General features: G+C 46.8%; 1 protein-coding gene and 2 non-coding genes across 6 annotated transcripts in view; 2 read left to right on the top strand and 1 right to left on the bottom strand.

The window, feature by feature from the left end:
* Positions 1–628: 628 nt before the first annotated feature.
* Positions 629–25,762, bottom strand: part of LOC139543490 (TOG array regulator of axonemal microtubules protein 2-like) — a 37,427-nt gene continuing 12,293 nt past the window's right edge. The window contains exons 1-6 of one of the 4 annotated variants that reach the window (XM_071349597.1): positions 10,437–10,567; positions 8,008–8,113; positions 7,621–7,856; positions 6,526–6,684; positions 5,332–5,463; positions 629–5,098 (exon numbers count right to left, since the gene is read on the bottom strand). In XM_071349597.1, coding sequence (XP_071205698.1) covers positions 5,089–5,098; positions 5,332–5,463; positions 6,526–6,684; positions 7,621–7,856; positions 8,008–8,076 — 606 coding nt within the window. In that variant the 5' untranslated portion in view covers positions 8,077–8,113; positions 10,437–10,567 and the 3' untranslated portion in view covers positions 629–5,088. Of the gene's footprint in view, positions 5,099–5,331; positions 5,464–6,525; positions 6,685–7,620; positions 7,857–8,007; positions 8,114–10,436; positions 10,699–11,148; positions 12,181–25,762 lie in introns of those variants that run through there. The other 3 variants (XM_071349598.1, XR_011668723.1, XR_011668724.1) reach the window with 3 other exon arrangements.
* trnag-gcc (transfer RNA glycine (anticodon GCC)) lies at positions 23,389–23,458 on the top strand. Its single transcript has one exon. It is a non-coding gene; the product is annotated as a tRNA-Gly (tRNA).
* Positions 24,009–24,080, top strand: trnad-guc (transfer RNA aspartic acid (anticodon GUC)). Its single transcript has one exon. It is a non-coding gene; the product is annotated as a tRNA-Asp (tRNA).

Raw genomic sequence — 25,762 nt, 5'->3', positions numbered from 1 at the left:
GTGTCACAGCATCATCGGACTGAGCTTGTTGTCATTGCAGGCAGTCTCAACGCTGTGTATTACAGGGAAGACATTCTCCTCCCTCATATGGTACACTTCCTGCAGGCTCATCCTGACATGACCCTACAGCATGACAATGCCACCAGCCATACTGCTCGTTCTGTGGATGATTTCCTGCAAGACAGGAATATCGGTGTTCTGCCATGGTCAGCGAAGTGTCCGGATCTCAATCCCATTGAGCATGTCTGGGACCTGTTGGATCGGAGGGTGAGAGCTAGCGCCATTCCCCCCAGAAATGTCCGGGAACTTGCAGGTGCCTTGGTGGAAGAGTGGGGTAACATCTCACAGCAAGAACCGGCAAATCTGGTGCAGTCCATGAGGAGGAGATGCACTGCAGTACTTAATGCAGTTGGTGGCCACACCAGATACTGACTGTTACTTTTGATTTTGACCCCCCCTTTGTTCAGGGACACATTATTCCATTTCTGTTAGTCACATTTCTGTGGAACTGGTTCAGTTTATGTCTCAGTTGTTAAATCTGGCTATGTTCATACAAATATTTACACATGTTAAGTTTGCTGAAAATAAACGCAGTTGACAATGAGAGGACGTTTCTTTTTTTGCTGAGTTTATATATATATACACACCGTATACAGTTGAAGTCGGAAGTTTACATACACCTTAGCCAAATACATTTAAACTCAGTTTTTCACAATTCCTGAAATTTAATCCTAGTAAAAATCCCCTGTCTTAGGTCAGTTAGGATCACCACTTTATTTTAAGAATGTGAAATGTCAGAATAATAGTAGAGAGACTGATTTATTTCAGCTTGTATTTCTTTCATCACATTCCCAGTGGGTCAGAAGTTTACATACACTCAATTAGTATTTGGTAGCATTGCCTTTACATTGTTTAACTTGGGTCAAACGTTTCGGGTAGCCTTCCACAAGCTTCCCACAATAAGTTGGGTGAATTTTGGCCCATTCCTCCTGACAGAGCTGGCGTAACTGAGTCAGGTTTGTAGGCCTCGTTGCTCGCACACGCTTTTTCAGTTCTGCCCACAAATGTTCTATAGGATTGAGGTCAGGGCTTTGTGATGGCCACTCCAACACCTTGACTTTGTTGTCCTTAAGCCATTTTGTGTGTGTGTTTTGGAGTGTCAGTGTAGTATGTGTAAGTGTATGGTTAGAGTCCAGTGAGTGTATATCGAGACTGTGCAAGAGAGTCAGTGCAGAAAATAATAACAAATATGAATAAAATAAGGGGGTCAATGCAAATAGTCCGGGTAACCATTTGATTAACTGTTCAGCAGTGCTATGGCTTAGGGGTGGAAGCCGTTAAGGAGCCTTTTGGCTCTCTGGGACCGCTTGCTGTGCAGTAGCAGAGAGAACAGTCTGTGACTTGGGTGGCTGGAGCCTTCAACAATTTTTAGGGCCTTCCTCTGACACTGCCTGGTATAGAGCTTGAAGAATATTGAAAAGAATAATGGGCAAATGTTGCACAATCCAGGTGTGGAAAGCTCTTAGAGACTTACCCAGAAAGACTCACAGCTGTAATCGCTGCCAAAGGTGCTTGTACAAAGTATTGGCTCAAGGGTGTGAATACTTATGTAAATTAGATATTTCTGTATTAAATGTTCAATACATTTGCAAATATTTCTTAATAATTTCTTTTTCATTATGGTGTACTGTGTGTAGCTGGGTGAGAGAAAAACATATATTTAATCCATTTTGAATTTAGGCTGTAACACAACGAAATGTGGGATAAGTCAAGGTGTATGAATACTTTCTGAAGGCACTGTAGACAAGGATGGGGGCTTGGGGATTTGATGGGAAAGGTCTAGACTTTACAGGGAACGACCATGGTTAGCAGGGTTGGCCTTCATTCCATTTCAACTCAATTAACGCTGAAAATGAAGTCAAATGCAGTTCACTCAGTTCAGGAAACAACAATATCATTGAATTTTCTACATTTTCAAATGTCCAATTACTAAATTGGCTGAGCTGAGCCAGACTGGAATGGAATCAGAGTTTTGCAGGCAGATCACCCGTGATACAAGTCAGTATTCGACATCCATGGCTGAGGATGTCAGGATATGACGTGGAAACCGGCCACTAGGGGCAACAGTGAGCGCTGTTACCTTTAAGTAAGTTTTGGTTTTTCTAGGACATTGTGGATGTGGATAAGCATCTGCCTCTGATTCCAAAGGTTTCATGGTTGAATCCAGCGATAACATTAACCTTAACCCTAACCTTAAAATCCGGATTTAATCCCTAAATTTAACCTTAAACAATTTGAGATTTTACGTTTGGAACAACTTTGAAATTTGAGAAACATGGATAAACGTCTAATTCTAATGTGAGACAGACCTTGCAGGAATTTTGACACTTGCTGATAGATTTGTGGATGCAGGATCACATGTTGGGATGTGGCTCCCTCTAGTGGTGCTTGTCCATATAGACTTACCCACACTCCAGGGTTTCGCTAGTGTTTTATGTTAATGTCAGCTCGGAAGACTTATGGCGAGGGCATCAACAATCTCCGCATCATTCAAGTCTGTTGCTTTGTGAGAAGGTGTTAAAGTTCACAGTTAGCCATTGTTATGTAAAAGACAGCTGAAAAGAAAACGAGCATTGCCTTGGCCCCACTTGAATGAGAGCAGGTCTACCAGATCCATGGGTAAAATACTGGGGTAAATCCTGTATGTTAATGCTCCATTAGAAGCTGTATGTAGAAACCAATGGTTTAAACTCTGGGTGGTCGAGTTTGTGAGGCACCATCTTTTACTTGAGCATTATTTAGGTCACTGTAAACAAGGGCAACAAAGCCCAAATCCAGTGATAATCAAACAGAACAGAAAATACAACCACTGTTGTAATGTGTGGTGGAAAGAAGCAAACATTCTTTTTGTCCCCACCAGTGACTACGCTTCTCCACTTGTGCTCTAACCAGCTATCCCCCTTTCCCTTTCTTTACATTTTCTCATGAATGGATTTCACATGAATTCTTGGTTAGTCCCATCTATGCAAATGGTATGTCCGGCATCTAGTGGTGTTTTGCAGTATGACATGACTGGAGTACTGTCTATCTCTGTAACATGCTGACCAGACCAGACATGTCGCGTGCGCGAGCGTTACAAAATAGATGTACACATATGTTATTCAATCATTGCACCCACACTGAGCATCTGCTTAGCCAGGTGCTAATATAGAACTTGGTTCTATTTGTGACACTGGACATGCTGCAAGTCCTGCATCTCCTCATTGGTTTTAAGGAGCATATATCAAATTTCAAATCAAATTTATTTATATAGCCCTTCTTACATCAGCTGATATCTCAAAGTGCTGTACAGAAACCCAGCCTAAAACCCCAAACAGCAAGCAATGCAGGTGGAGAAGCACGGTGGCTGGGAAAAACTCCCTAGAAAGGCCAAAACCTAGTTAGAAACCTAGAGAGGAACCAGGCTATGAGGGGTGGCCAGTCCTCTTCTGGCTGTGCTGGGTGGAGATTATAACAGAACATGGCCAAGATGTTCAAATGTTCATAAATGACCAGCATGGTCAAATAATAATACAGTAGTTGTCGAGGGTGCAGCATGTCAGCACCTCAGGAGTAAATGTCAGTTGGCTTTTCATAGCCGATCATTAAGAGTATCTCTACCGCTCCTGCTGTCTCTAGAGTTGAAAACAGCAGGTCTGGGACAGGTAGCACGTCCGTTGAACAGGTCAGGGTTCCATAGCCGCAGGCAGAACAGTTGAAACTGGAGCAGGAGCACGGCCAAGTGGACTGGGGACAGCAAGGAGTCATCATGCCAGGTAGTCCTGAGGCATGGTCCTACGGCTCAGGTCCTCAGAGAGGGAGAAAGAAAGAGAGAAAGAGAGAATTAGAGAGAGCATACTTAAATTCACACAGGACACCGGATAAGACAGAAGAAGTACTCCAGATATAACAAACGGACCCTAGCCCCCCGACACATAAACTACTGCAGCATAAATACTGGAGGCTGAGACAGGAGGGGTCATTAGACACTGTGGCCTCATCCGACAATACCCCCGGACAGGGCCAAACAGGCAGGATATAACCCTAACCACTTTGCCAAAGCACAGCCCCCACACCACTAGAGGGATACCTTCAACCACCAACTTACCATCCTGAGACAAGGCCAAGTATAGCCCACAAAGATCGCCGCCACTGCACAACCCAAGGGGGGGCGCCAACCCAGACAGGAAGATCACGTCAGTGACTCAACCCACTCAAGTGACGCACCCCTCCTAGGGACGGCATGGAAGAGCACCAGTAAGAAAATTGATATAAAACATCCCCACTACATTTTTTAAAATGCTCTCGAATTTCTACAAAATGAGCACAAATTTATATTAAACATGGCTACAAATTATGAAACGAGCTCGCGAATTGTAAAATGTCCACGTACTGTAATATACATCCACTATACTTTTAGTTTTGGATGTTATGATGATATTCCCTGGAGGTCGGGACCCACAGGGCAGGTGCCCTGCGTGCCCATTCGGTAATCTGGCCCTGATCATCAAGTTAAACCACAGGTATTGTTGTTACACATCCTCACACTGTCTTGTAAGATAAAACTGAGACTGGAGCCAGCTTCCATTTTACCAAATTTTATTGTCCAAAGAATGTTCTCATAGTCCAGAAGTATTGGATGAAAATCCACAATGTTGGTGCCATACAGGAGCACTGACCAATCTGCCTCCAAAAGAGGACTGCTGCTTTTGAGGATGGTGTGGAGGTCAGTTGTTGATGATCTGAGCACCCCCTGAGATGGTGAGTATGGTTTCAGTAGACCACTATTGAGCTGGTAGATCAGATAGGAGCTTCGAGGAAAGGTAATTTAGTGCTTTGCATGTGGTTCATATTGTCTTATAGTGGATTCAGGACTTGGACAAGGAGTCAATGCAGTTTAAAGATGCATTTACATGGGGGTTTGGATGATAGTGTCAAATTTCTTAGAATGAGCAAAAATATTGGAGTTTGGGGACTGGAGGGGATAATAGTCAAGTTGGGAAATGTGCAAATATTTAGATACAAATATATAGTCAAGTTGGGGATTATTCAGATATTCCTGTTGAAAAAGAGAAAAGACAAAGATATAATCTTACAGTGATGACGGTGAATCAACGTGGAAAACACAATTGGATTTTTTTCACCCAACTTTTAACCAACATTTTTGGTTTATTTCCCAAATTTAAAACAAAACTAGACATTGAACTGATGTCTGTGCCCAGTGGGATTGGATTTCTGTAATCATATCAGCTCATTTGTCACACTTCTTCTAATCATCCAGAGAGAATGTACCTTTCTTTGAGGTTAACCTTTGAGATGACCTCCCTCAAGGATTCTCGCTCTTTCCTCGGAGCGAATTTGTCCCACATTTTAGCAAAGTCGCCATTGGTGGCCACGTTTCTCAAGATATTGCGAGCATGATGCCTGTGGACAAAGATATTAATATCATCTTAAACTTGCAACATATCAAATAATTTCTGCTGTCTGTGATTAAAAACAGTACTCAATTGATGGCAACCTGAGAAAACATATCCCATCAAAATAAGACATACATTAGGTAGAATTTGCAAGAGGGTCGGTTTGAGTAATGCACCACATTACCTGATCTACAAATCATCTCAACTATCTAACAACTGGGTATTAACCGTTCGTTATTATGAAAATCTTATTGAATCTGCACAGCGCTTGGCTCAGGCCGACCGTTGTGATCAACTAGGATTGTCTTCATTAGGCACCAAACAGAAGGAAGGAAACTGAATCAGTTACTGACTATTTGGACTCATTTACATTTTTACCCCAATTTCGTGGTATCCAATTGGTAGTTACAATCTTGTCCCATCGCTGCAACTCCCGTAAGGACTCTGGAGAGGCGAAGGTCGAGAGCCGTGCGTCCTCCGAAACACAACCCAGCCAAGTCGCACTGCTTCTTGACACAATGCCCGCTTCACCTGGAAGCCAGCTGCACAAATGTGTCGGAGGAAACACCATACACCTGGCGACCGTGTCAGCGTGCACTGCACCCCGCCCACCACAGGAGGTCGCTCGTTGGCGATGGGAGAAGAACATCCCTGCCGGCCTTTGGATTTGGCTTCGGCTAAGCTTTTGGCTTTTTAACTTTCAAACCCACATGAGTGCCTGGACTTGGATTTTCCTATGCCACGTAGCACTTATTTGTGTTTATAATTTTTCCTTTTTGTTTTCAATTACTATTCCCCTCCAAGAGAACCTGTGGTTGTTTTGGAATACCTAAAATCCGCAATTCAATCCATGTCACCCTTTAGCATAGATGCTGTAGACAGCCGACAATGTGGCTTTTAAAGGCAATTTCAATTTGTATTCGTAGTAAACGCTGCAGATGTTGACTCAAGAGTAAATTACCTTTAAAAGCTGCATTGTCGGCGATCTAGTGCTATAGCGAGCCATGGATTGAATCCCGGCCTTAACTGTTATGTTGAAGCAAGCTACTTTACAGGAGGAACTTCCCACCTGGCTTCCTGTGCAGGGTCCACAGCCAGTTTACTGACGGCAATCAAGAAGCGGTCAGTAAGGTCTTTCTTCCCCGACAGGAGACGAGCCATCCCCATGACCTCAGCCAGTCTCTCCAGGTGCTGAGCAGTGCAGCTCCTCACCGCAGCGTTACGGTGGCTGAGGAAGGAAAAACAGAGCACATCAGTTACATGTCATAGAGATACATGAGTTAGGAGACAAATGATAATGGATTGTATTGATGAAGTCTCATCGATGGATCAAAATGTTCGGTAAGGCTTTATATTAAGGTCCCTTAATATACAATTTATAAACTGTTGTAAAGAGTTTACTTACCATTTATTAATCATTATTCCTACATTTGTAAATGTCAATAAGAAATCTATAAATAGTTATTTACACATTTATAAACGCTATTTTAAATGATTTGTTCATGATTTATCAGATAATGAATAAGGTGTTTGATCATAGTATGTTCACAATTTGTAAATGATTAATAATGTACTACTAATATACTATAAACCAGTTATAAAGGAGTTATTGTCAAGGCATTTGTTAATGGTTGATTAATGGTTTAACTCACCATTTATATACATATTTTTTAAATGTATTTATAAATGTCACGAATGGTGTATTTATTAATCAGTGCATTTATGAATGTGAGTACATGCACTTACTAATAACTCAGTGCCTCACTAATAGCCCCTAATCTAAAGTGTTCACTATATATACTTTATAAATGTTTATAAATTACTTGTTACTCCTCAAAGACTAGCACACATCAGTAGACAGTACCTCTCCACCAATGGCTAAAAATAATCTAAATAACGCAATGGTAAAATAAGAAGTACACAACACAAGGAGGTATAAGACATAACAAAAAAATGTGATTCCATTCAAATGTGGCGTCTAACGTTGGGGTGAGTTGCTGCCGGAAGTGTTGTGGAATAACCTAGCATGCTGATGAAAAAGGCAGTTAATTAAAAACTAGCAGTATTTCAATCTTCTCGATTTCGAAGCTTGGATAATGGGATAATTTGTGTAAGTCCGGATCTACCCCTTAGTGAGTGTTAATTGACCCCTCTCCCTCTTTACCTCAGCCCACCGACCAGCAGGGCATTCATGACACGGGTAGGGGTGCAGCTCTGCACCATGTGACCCAGGGCAAAGTTGGCGCCCTGCCGGATGAAGGTGTTGGCCTCGCTGGCTTTGTGCAGCAGCACGCGTGCCGTCCCCTCCACCTCACTGTCCATGGCCCTCTGGAAGTGGATGTACATGTCACCCAGTGTGGCCATGGCAGCACAGGACACTGCAGAGCGCAGGTTCTTCACCTGAATCATAATAACACGCACAGGACCAGCTATTAATGTTGAGCAGTACAACCCACGAACATCAAAAACATGACACAATAATTTGACTTGTTCTCCAAATGTAGCAGATTTGTGCAGATGAATGAATAGGGCAGTGAATGAATACAGCTACCTCATTTATAATGGCAAGGCAGATATCATGGAGTTTAGGCATCAGTATGTCCATGTGGTTCTGAGCCATCACACGGAGAGAGGTCAAGCCCTCGATCTTCTTCTCCCTGCAATTCAGTCAAAGAAACGTAATAATTTCTACAACATTTTCCAAAAACATTATAATGATGTTCATCAATTAGGACTCTGGTTCATTCATTTCAGAAGTTTCTACGCTCTGTAGCTCAAATCTACATTTCCAAGGACACTACACTGTGCTTCCTTTAGCCTAGCTCCATTTGTCTTGTCTACAGTGAATGCTCACCAGTCATCAGAGGCAGAGTGGAGCAGCTTGAAGGTCTTACATTTACATTTTACATTTTAGTCATTTAGCAGACGCTCTTATCCAGAGCGACTTACAGTAGAGTGCATACATTTTATTACATTTTTACATACTGAGACAAGGACGGTTTGTTGTTTGTTTCCTTTTGTTTTGTAAGTTTCACACAAATAAAGATGTGGAACTCAGAGCACGCTGCGCCTTGGTCCGTCTCTCCACACAGCCGTGACAGTAGCCAAGGGCTTGTCAACACACTAAAAAGCATCTCAGTTTCTTAGTTAATTAAGCCGTCGTAATCCAATGTGTGACCTCGTCGCCAAAACCAATTTCCACCTTGTCAAACCACTGTGGTGGTGTGTGTGTTCAGTAACATATGCTGAAATGTAGGCTAGAACGCAGGTGGTTGGTTCATCCTCTTCTTATGGCAGTGGGGGTCATTATATCAAGTTTGGGAGAAGTAGAATGATGAGAACGATGAGAATACAGCCGACAGCTAGTAGATAAGAGACGCTTTCTTTCCGTCACTGGCTCTCTGGGGTTTGGATTAAACAGATTGCTAATTGTGCTTAACCTAAATACTGTAGAGGGAGGGGGAGTGCCACTGCTGCTCAGGACTAGAGAGAGAGCCTGATAGCCCTGGCGTTTATGGGTGTGGCTTGTCATTGCTCTGCCATAGTAATCCAATTAGGACAGTTTGTTCAGAGACAGAGATGATCCAGACGGAAGGAGGCTGAACAGTTCACACTTAATATACTGTAGAAGGCCTCATAGACTTGATGATGTTATTGTGGGGGAACAGAGAGAGTAGTTTCTCAAAGAAAGAGTGTGAGATAGTCTCTCACAGAAATTATTATTCTTTAAAAATGGAGGGATTCTGCGCTAGACAAAACTCAGCACAAATCCCTGAGCTGGAGGAGATCAAGGCTCCTGTTTCTGGGGACTGCATTTAGAGTTTTTTTAGGGAGAAAATGCCTGAGTCAGTCTCAGCTTGGGCTGTTGCAGTGACCACACCGGCGGTCATGAGTCATGAAGGCAGTCAAATTCCACATGATCGTTCCACATGACCGCTCTGATGCTGCTGTTGGTCATTACTAGCCTACCAAACTTGCTAACTGCCTGGTACTCAGCACTCCATTGTCCATCTAATCACACTGACATCAATGCAAAAGTGATCAAAAATCTAATCAAATACTTCATGAGAGCCCATGAGCTCATGCTGCGCAACATGTCTTTAGGCTATGCGGGAGAAAACGGAGTGATGGCTGCTAATAAAAAGAGGAGGATCCCATAGGCTAAGCCTACTATATTTATTAAATTCCCTAATATTAAGCACATTAGTTATATTTACAACAAGAGTATATCCTACCTAGCTGGCATGAAAATAAACCACGGGGAAAAGCCTCCTCTATTCGCTATTTAAGAGCATAGATGTAATTTCTTCCCGCTGCCCCTGTTTCGATACAGTTGCATGAAAATGGTCCATTCTAAATCGAAACAAATGTCACACATATTATTTAGTATATGTAAAGACAAGACTAAATCAAGAATAGTCTGATGGGTGACAACATTAGCCTCTCACTTGTGAATGATATATTATCAATTGTGAATGAAAATAAATAATGAAGTCTTAGTCAGGGCCTGCTCTGGGTTGGACAGGGGCTGCAATCTGGCCTGGTCCTGACTCGTCTTCATTTGGCCCTTTGGCTCACTGGCTGCCTTCTTGTCTATGGGTTGACAGCAGACATCTCTGTGAACTGTATGTATTTATTTATGTATTTACTAATTTCCATATCTGTTTGTAGCTTTTAACACTAGAACATCTTAGTTCACTATGATATCATATCATTTTAAATTTAGCACACATTTTTTTGGTGCTCACCCTGCTCAGAAGCAGGGTCCAATTAACCTTGAGTAAAGGTTCTCACTGTGAAACAGGCCAGTGTGGAAAAATGTCTTAGCCCTGGGCTAAAGCCATTTGTGTCCCTTCCCTTCCTACTGTCTTTCTATCACTCTACCTAGCTTCATCTCCCTGTCTAATTTGGGGCAGGGAGATGATTTGGGGCAGTGGGCTGTCTAATTTACATTAGTGTGAGTACATGAGAGGGACTGACCTGAGCCGGTGACAGCCTTTGGCAGGCTAAGGAACCTTATGGGCCGAGGCAGTTTGCTCCTGGGCTTGGTAGGAGGGGGAGCAGGCCTGGGTGGGCTGTCACGCGAGTTGACCGGGGTCCCAACATCCAAGTAGTCACGGAGCTCCGCAGGGGTGTTCATATTCATTGAGCTCAGGCTTCCCAGAGAGCTGGTGGCTATTTCCCCCATGGACATGGCCGAGCCCAAACTTCTCCTGCCCATGGCCTTCATCTCATGTACCACCTTTGGCGTAGACCAGAAAAGAATGCTCCCATCATAGAAATACATATAGAACTTGTATATACATAAACTAATACACAGAGAGATCCTGTATTCTAGGATCTATTCTATCATGCTGTCAAAGAGAGTATCCTTTCTAACCTGTACCCCCGCACACTGACTCGGTACTGATACCCCCTGTATATAGCCTCGTTATTGTTATGTCATTGTGTTACTTTAAATATTATTATTTTTTACTTTAGTTTATTTGGTCAATAATTTCTTAACTCTACTTGAACTGCACTGTTGGTTTCACGGTAAGGTCTACACTTGTTGTGTTCGGCGTACGTGACAAATAAAGTTTGATTTGATTTTAAGACATGGAACCACTATCTGTTTTGGCAATTTATCAGTCCAAGTATAATTCTGAACTGCACATTTTTACATTTACTATAAATTCGAAGTCCATCCTACCTTCCAGGCCTCCTCCTTCAGGTGAGTCTCGATGTCCCTCACCTCCTCAATCAGGTCAATGGGTCTGTTGTTGTCAGCACAGCCCTGGTCCGACTGGACTTTCAGGGCTTTGACTCCCCGCCTGCCCTTCTTCTTCTTGCCCCTCTTGGCGGGAGCTCCAGTGGGAGGGACGGGAACAGGCCACACGCTACTGCTGCTGAATGACTTATTTACCTGGATGGACTCCAGAGAGTGAGATCCGGGTCGAACTTGGGCTCCGTCCACCCCCACCACGTTCTTCAGCGGGGCCAGAGCTATGTGTTCAAGCCTTCGTGGCAAAGGCCTTGGTGGAGCTTTCGGCCGTGGAATGCACTGAATAGAGGGGACGAAGTGGTGCGCGAAGGTGCTGCCAACCCCGATGAGAGCAGTCCGGACATAATTCTCATGGATAGCACTTATCTTTCTTTGCTTTACTTCCATGGCCTCTCTCTCAGCTCTCTGCATCTGCAGAAGTCTGGCATCACTGATGAAGCCACGATGGCCCTCTGGGATTGGGTAGCTCTCCTGATAGCCCTGGATCACAATGGGACAGTATGAAATGAATAGCAGAAGTGAAGTAGGCAAAATAGTTTCTACAGTGTCATAAAAAGCTTTTATGCTAAAGATTTTATGGATGTAGGCCTACTGTATGTCTATGAAACCACATAATAAACACAGTGATATTTTTGAAAAACATTTGAAAATCTGATGAGCCTTACAAAACTTGAAAACTTGTCCTGGTCATCCTGTTGGTTTAAAGCCATGTTTTGCTTCCTCAAGTTTTCGATGACATTTACATTTACATTTACATTTAAGTCATTTAGCAGACGCTCTTATCCAGAGCGACTTACAAATTGGTGCATTCACCTTATGATATCCAGTGGAACAACCACTTTACAATAGTGCATCTAACTCTTTTAAGGGGGGGGGGGTTAGAAGGATTACTTTATCCTATCCTAGGTATTCCTTAAAGAGGTGGGGTTTCAGGTGTCTCCGGAAGGTGGTGATTGACTCCGCTGACCTGGCGTTGTGAGGGAGTTTGTTCCACCATTGGGATGCCAGAGCAGCGAACAGTTTTGACTGGGCTGAGCGGGAACTGTACTTCCTCAGAGGTAGGGAGGCGAGCAGGCCAGAGGTGGATGAACGCAGTGCCCTTGTTTGGGTGTAGGGCCTGATCAGAGCCTGAAGGTACGGAGGTGCCGTTCCCCTCACAGCTCCGTAGGCAAGCACCATGGTCTTGTAGCGGATGCGAGCTTCAACTGGAAGCCAGTGGAGAGAGCGGAGGAGCGGGGTGACGTGAGAGAACTTGGGAAAGTTGAACACCAGACGGGCTGCGGCGTTCTGGATGAGTTGTAGGGGTTTAATGGCACAGGCAGGGAGCCCAGCCAACAGCGAGTTGCAGTAATCCAGACGGGAGATGACAAGTGCCTGGATTAGGACCTGCGCCGCTTCCTGCGTGAGGCAGGGTCGTACTCTGCGAATGTTGTAGAGCATGAACCTACAGGAACGGGTCACCGCCTTGATGTTAGTTGAGAACGACAGGGTGTTGTCCAGGATCACGCCAAGGTTCTTAGCACTCTGGGAGGAGGACACAATGGAGTTGTCAACCGCGATGGCGAGATCATGGAACGGGCAGTCCTTCCCCGGGAGGAAGAGCAGCTCCGTCTTGCCGAGGTTCAGCTTGAGGTGGTGATCCGTCATCCACACTGATATGTCTGCCAGACATGCAGAGATGCGATTCACCACCTGGTTATCAGAGGGGGGAAAGGAGAAGATTAATTGTGTGTCGTCTGCATAGCAATGATAGGAGAGACCATGTGAGGATATGACAGAGCCAAGTGACTTGGTGTATAGCGAGAATAGGAGAGGGCCTAGAACAGAGCCCTGGGGGACACCAGTGGTGAGAGCACGTGGTGCGGAGACAGATTCTCGCCACGCCACCTGGTAGGAGCGACCTGTCAGGTAGGACGCAATCCAAGCGTGGGCCGCGCCGGAGATGCCCAGCTCGGAGAGGGTGGAGAGGAGGATCTGATGGTTCACAGTATCAAAGGCAGCCGATAGGTCTAGAAGGATGAGAGCAGAGGAGAGAGAGTTAGCTTTAGCAGTGCGGAGCGCCTCCGTGACACAGAGAAGAGCAGTCTCAGTTGAATGACTAGTCTTGAAACCTGACTGATTTGGATCAAGAAGGTCATTCTGAGAGAGATAGCAGGAGAGCTGGCCAAGGACGGCACGTTCAAGAGTTTTGGAGAGAAAAGAAAGAAGGGATACTGGTCTGTAGTTGTTGACATCGGAGGGATCGAGTGTAGGTTTTTTCAGAAGGGGTGCAACTCTCGCTCTCTTGAAGACGGAAGGGACGTAGCCAGCGGTCAAGGATGAGTTGATGAGCGAGGTGAGGTAAGGGAGAAGGTCTCCGGAAATGGTCTGGAGAAGAGAGGAGGGGATAGGGTCAAGCGGGCAGGTTGTTGGGCGGCCGGCCGTCACAAGACGCGAGATTTCATCTGGAGAGAGAGGGGAGAAAGAGGTCAAAGCACAGGGTAGGGCAGTGTGAGCAGAACCAGCGGTGTCGTTTGACTTAGCAAACGAGGATCGGATGTCGTCGACCTTCTTTTCAAAATGGTTGACGAAGTCATCAGCAGAGAGGGAGGAGGGGGGAGGAGGATTCAGGAGGGAGGAGAAGGTGGCAAAGAGCTTCCTAGGGTTAGAGGCAGATGCTTGGAATTTAGAGTGGTAGAAATTGGCTTTAGCAGCAGAGACAGAAGAGGAGAATGTAGAGAGGAGGGAGTGAAAGGATGCCAGGTCCGCAGGGAGGCGAGTTTTCCTCCATTTCCGCTCGGCTGCCCGGAGCCCTGTTCTGTGAGCTCGCAATGAGTCGTCGAGCCACGGAGCAGGAGGGGAGGACCGAGCCGGCCTGGAGGATAGGGGACATAGAGAGTCAAAGGATGCAGAAAGGGAGGAGAGGAGGGTTGAGGAGGCAGAATCAGGAGATAGGTTGGAGAAGGTTTGAGCAGAGGGAAGAGATGATAGGATGGAAGAGGAGAGAGTAGCGGGGGAGAGAGAGCGAAGGTTGGGACGGCGCGATACCATCCGAGTAGGGGCAGTGTGGGAAGTGTTGGATGAGAGCGAGAGGGAAAAGGATACAAGGTAGTGGTCGGAGACTTGGAGGGGAGTTGCAATGAGATTAGTGGAAGAACAGCATCTAGTAAAGATGAGGTCAAGCGTATTGCCTGCCTTGTGAGTAGGGGGGGAAGGTGAGAGGGTGAGGTCAAAAGAGGAGAGGAGTGGAAAGAAGGAGGCAGAGAGGAATGAGTCAAAGGTAGACGTGGGGAGGTTAAAGTCACCCAGAACTGTGAGAGGTGAGCCATCCTCAGGAAAGGAACTTATCAGGGCGTCAAGCTCATTGATGAACTCTCCAAGGGAACCTGGAGGGCGATAAATGATAAGGATGTTAAGCTTGAAAGGGCTGGTAACTGTGACAGCATGGAATTCAAAGGAGGCGATAGACAGATGGGTCAGGGGAGAAAGAGAGAATGTCCACTTCAATGATGACGCTCTTCATCTGAGAATTCTCCTTCTGGAGTTTGTCAAACTCACTTGATTTTCTTCCTCGATAAGCCATTGATGATAAATATGAACACTATCAAAATAAGAACTTAACCTATCTCTGTGAGAGATCTATCATGAAATGAGTGGAAATGAAATGTTGCTTGTCAGATGGAACCAGCAATGATATCATGGCAAGGCTTCCGTTACATTGTGATGTCATAATGGGGTCTGTTGACAGTGCTCAGCACATGGTGAACATTCATGAAAGCTTTTTGATTCCCATATAAAATCATAAATTATATATATATATATATATATATAAACTCAGCAAAAAAAGAAACGTCCCTTTTTAGGGACCCGGTCTTTCAAAGAGAATTCAAGTAACTTCACAGATCTTCATTGTAAAGGGTTTAAACACTGTTTCCCATGTTTCCCACACACAATCCCTCCATCAGTGCTCAGACTGTCCGCAATAGGCTGAGAGAGGCTGGACTGAGGGCTTGTAGGCCTGTTGTAAGGCAGGTCCTCACCAGACATCACCGGCAACAGCGGGCACAAACCCACCGTCGCTGGACCAGACAGGACTGCCAAAAAGTGCTCTTCACTGACAATTCGCGGTTTTGTCTCACCGGGGGTGATGATCGGATTTACGTTTATCGTCGAAGGAATGAGCGTTACACCGAGGCCTGTACTCTGGAGCGGGATCGATTTGGAGGTGGAGGGTCCGTCATGGTCTGGGGCGGTGTGTCACAGCATCATCGGACTGAGCTTGTTGTCATTGCAGGCAGTCTCAACGCTGTGTATTACAGGGAAGACATCCTCCTCCCTCATATGGTACACTTCCTGCAGGCTCATCCTGACAGGACCCTCCAGCATGACAATGCCGCCAGCCATAATGCTCGTTCTGTGCATGATTTCCTGCAAGACAGGAATATCAGTGTTCTGCCATGGTCAGCAAAGAGCCCGTATCTCAATCCCATTGAGCACATCTGGGACCTGTTGGATCGGAGGGTGAGAGCTAGGGCCATTCCCCCCAGAAATGTCCGGGAACTTGCAGGTGCCTTGGTGGAAAAGTGGGGTAACATCTCACAGCAAGAACTGGCAAATCTGGTGCAGTCCATGAGGAGATGCACTGCAGTACTTAATGCAGTTGGTGGCCACACCAGATACTGACTGTTACTTTTGATTTTCACCCCCCCCCTTTGTTCAGGGACACATTATTCCATTTATGTGGAACTGGTTCAATTTATGTCTCAGTTGTTTAATCTTGCTATGTTCATACAAATATTTACACATGTTAAGTTTGCTGAAAATGAACGCAGTTGACAATGAGGACGTTTCTTTTTTTGCTGAATTTATATATATATACACCGTATACAGTTGAAGTCGGAAGTTTACATACACCATAGCCAAATACATTTAAACTCAGTTTTTCACAATTCCTAAAATGTAATCCTAGTAAAAATCCCCTGTCTTAGGTCAGTTAGGATCACCACTTTATTTTAAGAATAACCTCATGCTAATCACATTGGCCTACGTTAGCTCAACCGTCCCGCGGGGGGGACACTGATTCCGTAGATGTTATCTTCTCTGGTACCGTCCCACCTGGCCAACATCCAGTGAAAATGCAGAGCACCAAATTCAAATAAATTCATGCTTTACCTTTGACGAGCTTCTTCTGTTGGCACTCCAATATGTCCCATAAACATCACAAATGGTCCTTTTGTTCGATTAATTCCGTCGATATATATCCACAATGTCCATTTATTTGGCGCGTTTGATCCAGAAGAACACAGGTTCCAACTCGCGCAACATGACTACAAATTATCTCATAAGTTACCTGTAATCTTTGTCCAAACATTTCAAACAACTTTCCTAATACAACTTTAGGTATTTTTTTACGTAAATAATCAATAAAATTTAAGACGGGATAAACTGTGTTCAATACCGGAGGAAAACAAAGTGTAGCGAGCTTTCAGGTCATGCGCCTCTAACAAAGAGTACACTTCCCTCGAGCCTCATTCTGAACAGTGCTACTTCTTCATTTCTCAAAGGAAAAACCTCAATCAATTTCTAAAGACTGTTGACATCCAGTGGAAGCGATAGGAACTGCAAGCAAGTCCCTTAGAAATCTGGATTCCCAATGAAATCCCATTGAAAAGAGAGTGACCTCAAAAAAAAAGAATCTGAATGGTTTGTCCTCGGGGTTTCGCCTGCCAAATAAGTTCTGTTATACTCACAGACATGATTCAAACAGTTTTTGAAACGTCAGAGTGTTTTCTATCCAAATCTACTAATAGTATGCATATCTTAGCTTCTGGGCCTGAGTAGCAGGCAGTTTACTTTGGACATGCTTTTTATCCGGACGTGAAAATACTGACACCTATCCCGAAGAAGATAAACGTCTTCATTTTAATTAGGGATATGTGTTGGAGCCTATTTCTTCCTATTTAAGAAATAAGAGGTAGGCCTACCCATTAGACAGATGAAAAGAGGCTTTAGGTTGCTATATCCATAGATATGTTAGTCAATTCCTCCACCCGCCATGCACTCTTTAAATAGCCCACCTCTGTGTAAATACACAACAATTGTTGGGATATGAAAACCAGGTGTGTAGGAAAACTAGACAAAACAAATGGAAAATTAAAAGTGGATCGACGATGGCTAGAAGACCGGTGATGCCGACCACCGAACGCTGCCCGAACAAGGAGAGGAATCAACTTCGGTGGAAGTCGTGACAGTAACCCCCCTTGACGAGCGGCTCCAGCAGCGCGCCGACACCGGCCTCGGGGACGACCCGGAGGGCGAGGTGCAGGGCAATCCGGACAGAGACCTTGGAACTCCTGCAGCAGTGACGGGTCCAAAACGTCCTCCACCGGAACCCAGCATCTCTCCTCCGGACCGTACCCCTCCCACTCCACGAGGTACTGAAGGCCCCTCGCCCGACGCCTCGAATCCAGTATGGAGTGAATGGAATACGCCGGGGCCCCCTCGATGTCCAGAGGGGCGGAGGAACCTCCCGCACCTCAGACTCCTGGAGCGGGCCAGCCACCACCGGACTGAGGAGAGACACATGGAACGAGGGGTTAACTTCACTAGGGTAGGGTGCAGCATTCGGAATTTTGGATGAAAAGCGTGCCCAAATTAAACTGCCTGCTACTAAGGCCCAGAAGATAGAATATACATATAATTAGTAGATTTGAATAGAAAACACTCTAAAGTTTCCAAAACGGTTAAAATAATGTCTGTGAGTATAACAGAACTGATATGGCAGGTGAAAACACGAGGAAAATCCAACCAGGAAGTACTATTATTTTGAAAGGCTGTTTTTCCATTGTAAGCCTATCCACCATACAAAGACTTAGGACCCAGTTCATGAGCTCTGTGTCTTCCTCTACATGTGGCCAGTCTTTAGGCATTGTTTCAGGCTTTTACTCTGAAAAATGAGGGAGATACAGCACTTTCAATCAGTGGCCAGTGGAAATGTCCATTCATCAGCCATGCGCCCTGATCGGGAATGCGCCTTTCTTGTTTCTCCTTTCCTATTGACGAAGCTTTTGTCTGGTTGAAATATTATTGATTATTTATGACTGGATTACTGGACAAAACCCGTGTACAAAAAGGAGGAATTTGGTTATAAAGAGGGACATTATCGAACAAAACTAACATTTATTGTCTAACATGGAGACCTGGGAGTGCCACCAGATGAAGATCCATCAAAGGTAAGTGATTCATTTTAATGCTATTTCTGACTTTTGTGACACTCTCCTTGGCTGGAAAATGGCTGTATGTGTTTCTGTGGCTAGGTGCAGACCTAACATAATCGCAAAGTGTGCTTTCGCCGTAAAGCATTTTTGAAATCTGACACAGCGGTTGCATTAAGGAGAAGTTTATCTTTATTTCCATGACTAACACTTGTATCGTTTATCAATGTTTATGATGAGTATTTCTGTAATTTGATGTGGCTCTCTGCACTTTCACCGGATGTTTGTTTGAGACAATGCATTTCTGACCATAACGCGCCAATGTAGACTGAGTTTTGGATATAAATATGAACTTTATCGAACAAAACATACATGTATTGTGTAACATGATGTCCTATGAGTGCCATCTGATGAAGATCATCAAAGGTTAGTGATTCATTTTATCTCTATTTCTGCTTTTTGTGACTCCTCTCTTTGGCTGGAAAAATGGCTGTATGGTTCTGTGACTAGGTGCTGACCTAACATAATCGCATGGTGTGCTTTCGCATTTTAATTATGGGATTTCTGTTGTTTTGAATTTGGCGCCCTGCAATTTCACTGGCTGTTGTCGAGGTGGGATGCTACCGTCCCACTTGTACCAGAGAGGTTAATACGGTAATCGGGGGGAAGCTGTAACCTGTAACTCACCTCGTTCAGTCTCCTGAGGACTTTAAATGGCCCCACAAACCGCGGCTCCAGGTTCCGGCAGGGCAGGCGGAGGGGCAGGTTTCGGGTCGAGAGCCAGACCCGGTCCCCCTGTGCGAACACCGGGGCCTCACTGCGGTGACGGTCTGCGCTGGAGTTCTGGCGCAGCACAGCCCGGTGAAGCTGAACATGGGCGGCGTCCCATGTCTCCTCCGCGCGCCTGAACCAGTCGTCCACCGCAGGAGCCTCGATCTGACTTTGATGCCAAGGCGCTAGAACCGGCTGGTACCCCAATATGCACTGGAAGGGGGAGAGTTTAGTGGAGGAGTGGCGAAGCGAGTTCTGAGCCATCTCGGCCCAGGGCACCAACGCCGCCCACTCCCCCAGCCGGTCCTGGCAATAAGACCGCAGAAACCTACCCACATCCTGGTTCACTCTCTCCACCTGCCCATTACTCTCGGGGTGAAAACCCGAGTTAAGGCTGATCGAGACCCCCAGACGTTCCATGAATGCCCTCCAGACCCTCGACGTGGACTGGGGACCCCGATCAGACACTATATCCTCAGGCACCCCGTAGTGCCGGAAGACGTGTGTAAACAAGGCCTCCGCAGTCTGTAGGGCCGTAGGGAGACCGGGCAGAGGAAGGAGACGGCAGGACATATAAAAACGATCCACAGCGACCAGGATCATACTGTTCCCCTGTGAGGGAGGGAGAATGGTAAGAAAAGGGGGTGTAGCTTACCTCTGGGCAGGTGCTTAGGTGCCTTACACTGGGCGCACACCGAGGAGGAGGAAACATAAACCCTCACGTCCTTAGCCAAGGTGGGCCACCAGTACTTCCCACTCAGACAGCGCACCGTCCGACCGGTGCCTGGAAGGCCAGAGGAGGGTGATGTGTGGGCCCAATAGATCAGCCGGTCACGGACAGCAGACGGAACGTACAGACACCCAGCGGGACACTGGAGGGGAGCGGGCTCTGCACGTAACGCCTGCTCAATGTCCGCGTCCAGCTCCCATATTACAGGCGCCACCAGGCAGGAGGCTGGGAGTATGGAGGTAGTATCCATGGGCCGCTCCTCTGTGTCATACAGCCGGGACAGTGCGTCTGCCTTCACATTCTGGGAACCTGGTCTGTAAGAAAGGGTGAAAACAAAACGTGTGAAAAACATGGCCCACCTTGCCTGACGAGGATTCAGTCTCCTCGCTGCCCGGATGTACTCCAGGTTGCGGTGGTCAGTCCAGATGAGAAAAGGGTGTTTAGCCCCCTCAAGCCACTGCCTCCAAGCCTTCAACACCCTGACAACAGCCAACAACTCCCGGTCCCCCACATCATAGTTTCGCTCCGCCTGGCTGAGCTTCCTCGAGAAGAAGACACAGGGACGGAGCTTTGGTGGCATGCCCGAGCGCTGAGAGAGCACGGCTCCTATCCCAGCCTCGTACGCGTCCACCTCCACTGTGAACGCCAAAGAGGGATCCGGGTGGGCCAGCACGGGAGCCGAGGTAAACAGAGCCCTTAGGTGACCAAAAGCCCTGTCTGCCTCAGCCGACCACTGCAAACGTACCGGGCCCCCCTTCAGCAGTGAGGTAATGGGAGGCGCTACCTGACCAAAACCCCGGATAACCTTCGGTAGTAATTGGCAAACCCTAGAAACCACTGCACCTCCTTTACCATGATGGGAGTCGGCCAATTACGCACGGCTGAAATGAGGTCACTCTCCATCTCCACCCGAGGTGGAAATGCTGTACCCTAGGAAGGTGACGGGCTGCTGGAAGAACAGGCATTTCTCAGCCTTGACGTACAGGTCATGCTCCAACAGTCGACCAAGCACCCTGCGCACCAGGGACACATGCTCGGCGCGTGCAGCGGAGTATATCAGAATGTCATCAATATACACCACTACACCCTGCCTGTGCAGGTCCCTGAAAATCTTGTCGACAAAGGCTTGGGATACTGATGGAGCATTCATCAACCCGTACGGCATGATGAGGTACTCATAATGCCCTGAGGTAGTACTGAACGCCGTCTTCCACTCTTCTCCCTCCCTGATACACACCAGGTTGTAAGCGCTCCTGAGATCTAGTTTGGTGAAGAAGCGCGCCCCGTGCATTGACTCAATCGCTGTGGCTATGAGAGGTAGCGGGTAACTGTACTACACAGTGATCTGGTTTAGGGCTCGATAGACAATACACGGGCACAGACCTCCCTCCTTCTTCTTCACAAAAAATAAACTCGAGGAGGCGGGTGAAGTGGAGGACCCGAATGTACACCTGACGCAGGGTTTCGGAGCTATGTTCCCATAGCCGCCGTCTCCGCCTGTGACAGGGGATACACGTGACTCCTGGGAAGTGCGGCTTCTACCTGGAGGTTTATCGGACAATCCCCCCGACGATGAGGTGGTAATTGAGTTGCCCGCTTCTTAGAGAAGGTGAGAGCTAAATCGGAATATTCGGGAGGAATGTGCACGGTGGAGACATGGTCTGGACTTTCCACCGTAGAAGCACCAACGGAAACCCCTAAACACCTCCCCGAGCACTCTCGCGACCACCTCGTGAGAGCCCTCTGTTGCCATGAAATAGTGGGGTCATGACAAGCTAACCAGGGAAGGCCCAGCACCACGGGAAACGCAGGAGAGTCAATGAGGAAGAGACTGATTCTCTCCTCGTGACCCCCCCTGCGTCACCATGCCCAGGTGAGTAGTGGCCTCCCTAATCAACCCGGACCCTAATGGTCAACTGTCCAGAGCGTGAACTAGGAAGGGCCTAACCACTGGAACAATAGGGATCCCTAAACTATGGGCGAATGCTCTGTCAATAAAGATCCCTGCCACGCCTGAATCGACGAGTGCCTTATGCTGGGAATGTGGGGAAAACTCAGGAATGTTAACATGCAAGAACAGGTGTGCAACAGAAGGCTCTGGATGAGAATGGTGCAGGCTCACCTGGGGTGACGCCAGAGTGCCCTGCCTGCTGCCTCGACCCACAGAGGAACCAACCCGACACCGACCGGCAGTGTGACCTCTGCGGCCACAGTGCACGTGAAGGCCCCTCTGGCCCCCCTGAGCGCAGCACCTCCCAGCTCCATAGGTGGTGCTGGAAGAGAGAACCGACAGAGCCCTCTCTGAATGTCCGCGGGTGGCCAGCAGGTTATCCAGCCGAATGGACAGGTCCATCAGCTGGTCAAAGGTGAGGGTGGTATCCCTGCAGGCCAACTCTCGGCGGAAATCCTCGCACAGGCTGCAGCGATAGTGGTCGATAAGGGCCCTGTCGTTCAATCCCGCTCCGGCGGCCAGGGTTCGAAAGTCCAGGGCAAATTCCTGTGCGTTCCTTGTCCCCTGCCTCAGGTGGCAGAGATGTTCACCCGCCGCTCTACCCTCGGGCGGGTGGTCGAAAGACTGCCCGGAAGCGGCGGGTGAACTCTTTGAAGTGGTCCAGCGCCGCATCTCCTTCTACCCACATGGCGTTAGCCCACTCCAGGGCTTTCCCCGAGGAGGCACGAGACGAGGGCGGACACCCTCTCACGTCCCGAAGGAGCCGGTACAGGTCCAGCTGCAGCAGGAAACCCTGGCAGCGTGCCGCCGTCCCATCATAGTCCCCGGGAAGGGCGAGACGAATCCCATTGGGACCAGGGACTGGAGGGCCGAGTAGTGGCGACCCCTGTTGTGCTGGTGGAGGCGCTGGAGGGACTCCCTGTCTCTCCCAGCGGTCCATCGTCTGAACGACGCGGTCCATAACGGCGCCGAGATGGTGGAGCATCGCCGTGTGCTCTCGGACGCGCTCCTCGACCCCTACAACAGGGGTATCTGCTCCTGCTGACTCCATAAGGCAGGGTGTGGTATTCTGTCAGTGTGCGCACAACTGGTCGAAGGAAGTCAGGTGCAGGAGAGCAGAGATGAGTGAACAGGCACGCTTTATTAGGCAGAGGAAAACAGCCGGACGCAACTGTGTAACAACACTCCGGCCCAAGGAAAAAGCGAGCGCACAAATACACAAAATAGTGCAAAATACAAAAATCACGGGTTAACATAATACCCGGCGCAAAACCAGCCTGTAGCGTCACACACGAAACGAACTAACAATACCACACAAAGACACGAGGGGAACAGAGGATAATATACACGTAGTGTAATGAGGGGATGTAAACCAGGTGTGTGGAAAAACAAGACAAAACAAATGGAAAATGAAAGGTGGAGCGGCGATGGCTAGAAGACCGATGACGTCGACCGCCGCCCGAACAAGAAGAGGGACCGACTTCGGCAGGAGTCGTGACACCATGGGAAATAAAGAAATATAGGCATTGGTTGTTCAGTGGTAGAATTCTCGCCTGCCACGCGGGAGGCCGGGTTCGATTCCCGGCCAATGCAGGAAATTTTGAACATGTAATTTCGACAAGTATGCAAACCCCTGAGGAAGAAATCTCTGTTAGATTGCCAGGCTAACAGAAATCTCTGGTCATGGTAGAATTCTCAACTGACTCTTGAAAAATCTGATTTTGCTTTCATTTACAGTTTGGACATTTACTCATTCTCAGTAGACTTTGGTGAATCCATTGTAGATTTCCAGTGTGTGAGGTGATTTACTTTGTGCAAGGCTTTAGTTGTTAAATGGGAAACAAATATCCAACTAGTCAGTGACAACTGTCTTGAGTTTGGCATTTGTGACAATGTCCTGGGATTTCCCACAAACGCCTCACCTTCTAACTACTATTGTGTGGCTTGTGAGCAGTATAGAGCAAAATCGATTACATGTACGTGTTCGTGAGAGTCTCAGCCTTCCAAAGACGGGTCATACTAGTTTCTAGCTCTAACTATTCAGTCTCTACAGATGTTTTTGATAGAAGGATTAACGCCCAACACTCCACATTTAGGGTTAGTACCAATGCTCCACTTTTTTTCAAAAGGCCAACCCTCCTGCTCCTCGTTAGTATAGTGGTGAGTATCCCCGCCTGTCACGCGGGAGACCGGGGTTCAATTCCCCGACGGGGAGGAAGGACTGCTTTTTTTTAGGGTGTACAATGTCGCTGAGCCCACAAAGCAGAAAATATGCTTGGAATTAAAGCTTTATGATACGATTTCCAGCCTTTGGGGTGGAAAGAGTAAGAATGAAAAACTAAAGAAAGACTGTAAACAGCTGTTACCTGTGCTGACATGATTAAAAGTGGAGTAAACCGTACTTTTCGCATTGTAGTTTATATGATAAGCTCATTGGAAGGGTAACAAATTTGGAGGCACCGCTGAGATTTATTTTAATGTGAGCACCAGCCCATATTCCTGGAACGGACAACGAGTGAGAGACATTGGGAGAGTAGCTAGCTAGCTAACGTTAGCAGGCTAACCACCTAACGGAGTGTCGCTATCTTGCCATTGCCTGCATTGTCGTTGTTGCCACGTGAGTAGGACAATATGAGTCGAGAGAGGGAAACGTTGTTGGATGAAATCGAACAGAGTTTATGGACTTTAACTGAGGACAATTTACGACACTTGTGTGTACGTTGTGGAATAGGAGGTGTATATGACTGAAGTAAAAGGAAAGAGCCATCGCGCTTTTGATGGAAATGGATGGAAGATTACGGTGAGAAGGAGGATTTAATGGAATCAGAGGATGAGGGAATGTCTTGGCTGCTTCAACTGAAAGACGAAATCAAAGGAATATCGGACTCTGAGGATACTGTGAAAAGTCTTCCTACAAGTCCCAGCCAGTCGGCGCCAACGAGGCAAGTGGACAGTGAACCCAGCGGAGAGACGGGAGCTGCGGCAGAACGAAAAGAAGAGGAAGGGGCTCCTCAGCCCAGCAGAGAAGTGGTCTCAGCTCCAGAAAGGCACCCCCCACAGAGAGAGAATGGAGTGAGTATGTCCAGTTATAAAGACTTTAAAATTCATGGACAGATCGGAGATCAGAATCAAAAAGATAAGCTCAGCTTCAGCAGCCTAGAACATCAGATTGAAAATGGACAGAGAAAAGGGTACCATGAATTAGAAATCATAGAAGCAGTAATCAGAGCTGTGAGCCCAGGGCTTAAGATGAGGAGTTATCTGGAGGGAAAAACAGACGTGACACTCTGCACACTAAGGCAAATCTTGAAGACACATTATGCAGAGAAGGATGCTACTGAACTCTATCACAAGTTGACTAAAGCAACACAAGAGCCGGGAGAGTCTGCCTTGGACTTCCTAGTCCGAGTCTTTGACCTGACACAGAAAGTGTTATCAGCCTCAGCTCGTGCCGATCAGGACTGAAATATGGCACAGTTAGTCAAGAGTCAAGGCCTGCAGGCCATTGTTACAGGATTAACAAATGATAATGTCAGGAAAAAAAAAAATGCAAAGGCCAGGATTTCCCATAAGTTCACACCCACACGAGTGAACGCAGTACAGAGTGAGGATAACGGGGATAACGGAGAGGAATGTGCACAGGCAGAGCCCTCACAGACCACAGTCCGAAAACAAGAGAAATGTAATCCTCTCCTGAGTAAAATTGATGCGAGCAATGAAGCAATCAAAGAACTGACCTGTCAGGTTGCCTCATTAGTACAGTCAGTGCAGGGCCAGGGTGACAGTTCAGTTAGGAATCGCTCCAACAGAAAACCAAGTCCAACCAACAGGGAGAAGAAAATGCAAGAGTTGTTATGAGACTGGTCAACAGACTTGCCATCATTGCTACAAATGTGG

The sequence above is a fragment of the Salvelinus alpinus genome, chromosome 18 (assembly GCF_045679555.1).
Source record: "Salvelinus alpinus chromosome 18, SLU_Salpinus.1, whole genome shotgun sequence".
In the NCBI taxonomy this organism is placed as follows: domain Eukaryota; kingdom Metazoa; phylum Chordata; class Actinopteri; order Salmoniformes; family Salmonidae; genus Salvelinus; species Salvelinus alpinus.
This window is presented reverse-complemented; position numbering and strand designations above follow the sequence as displayed.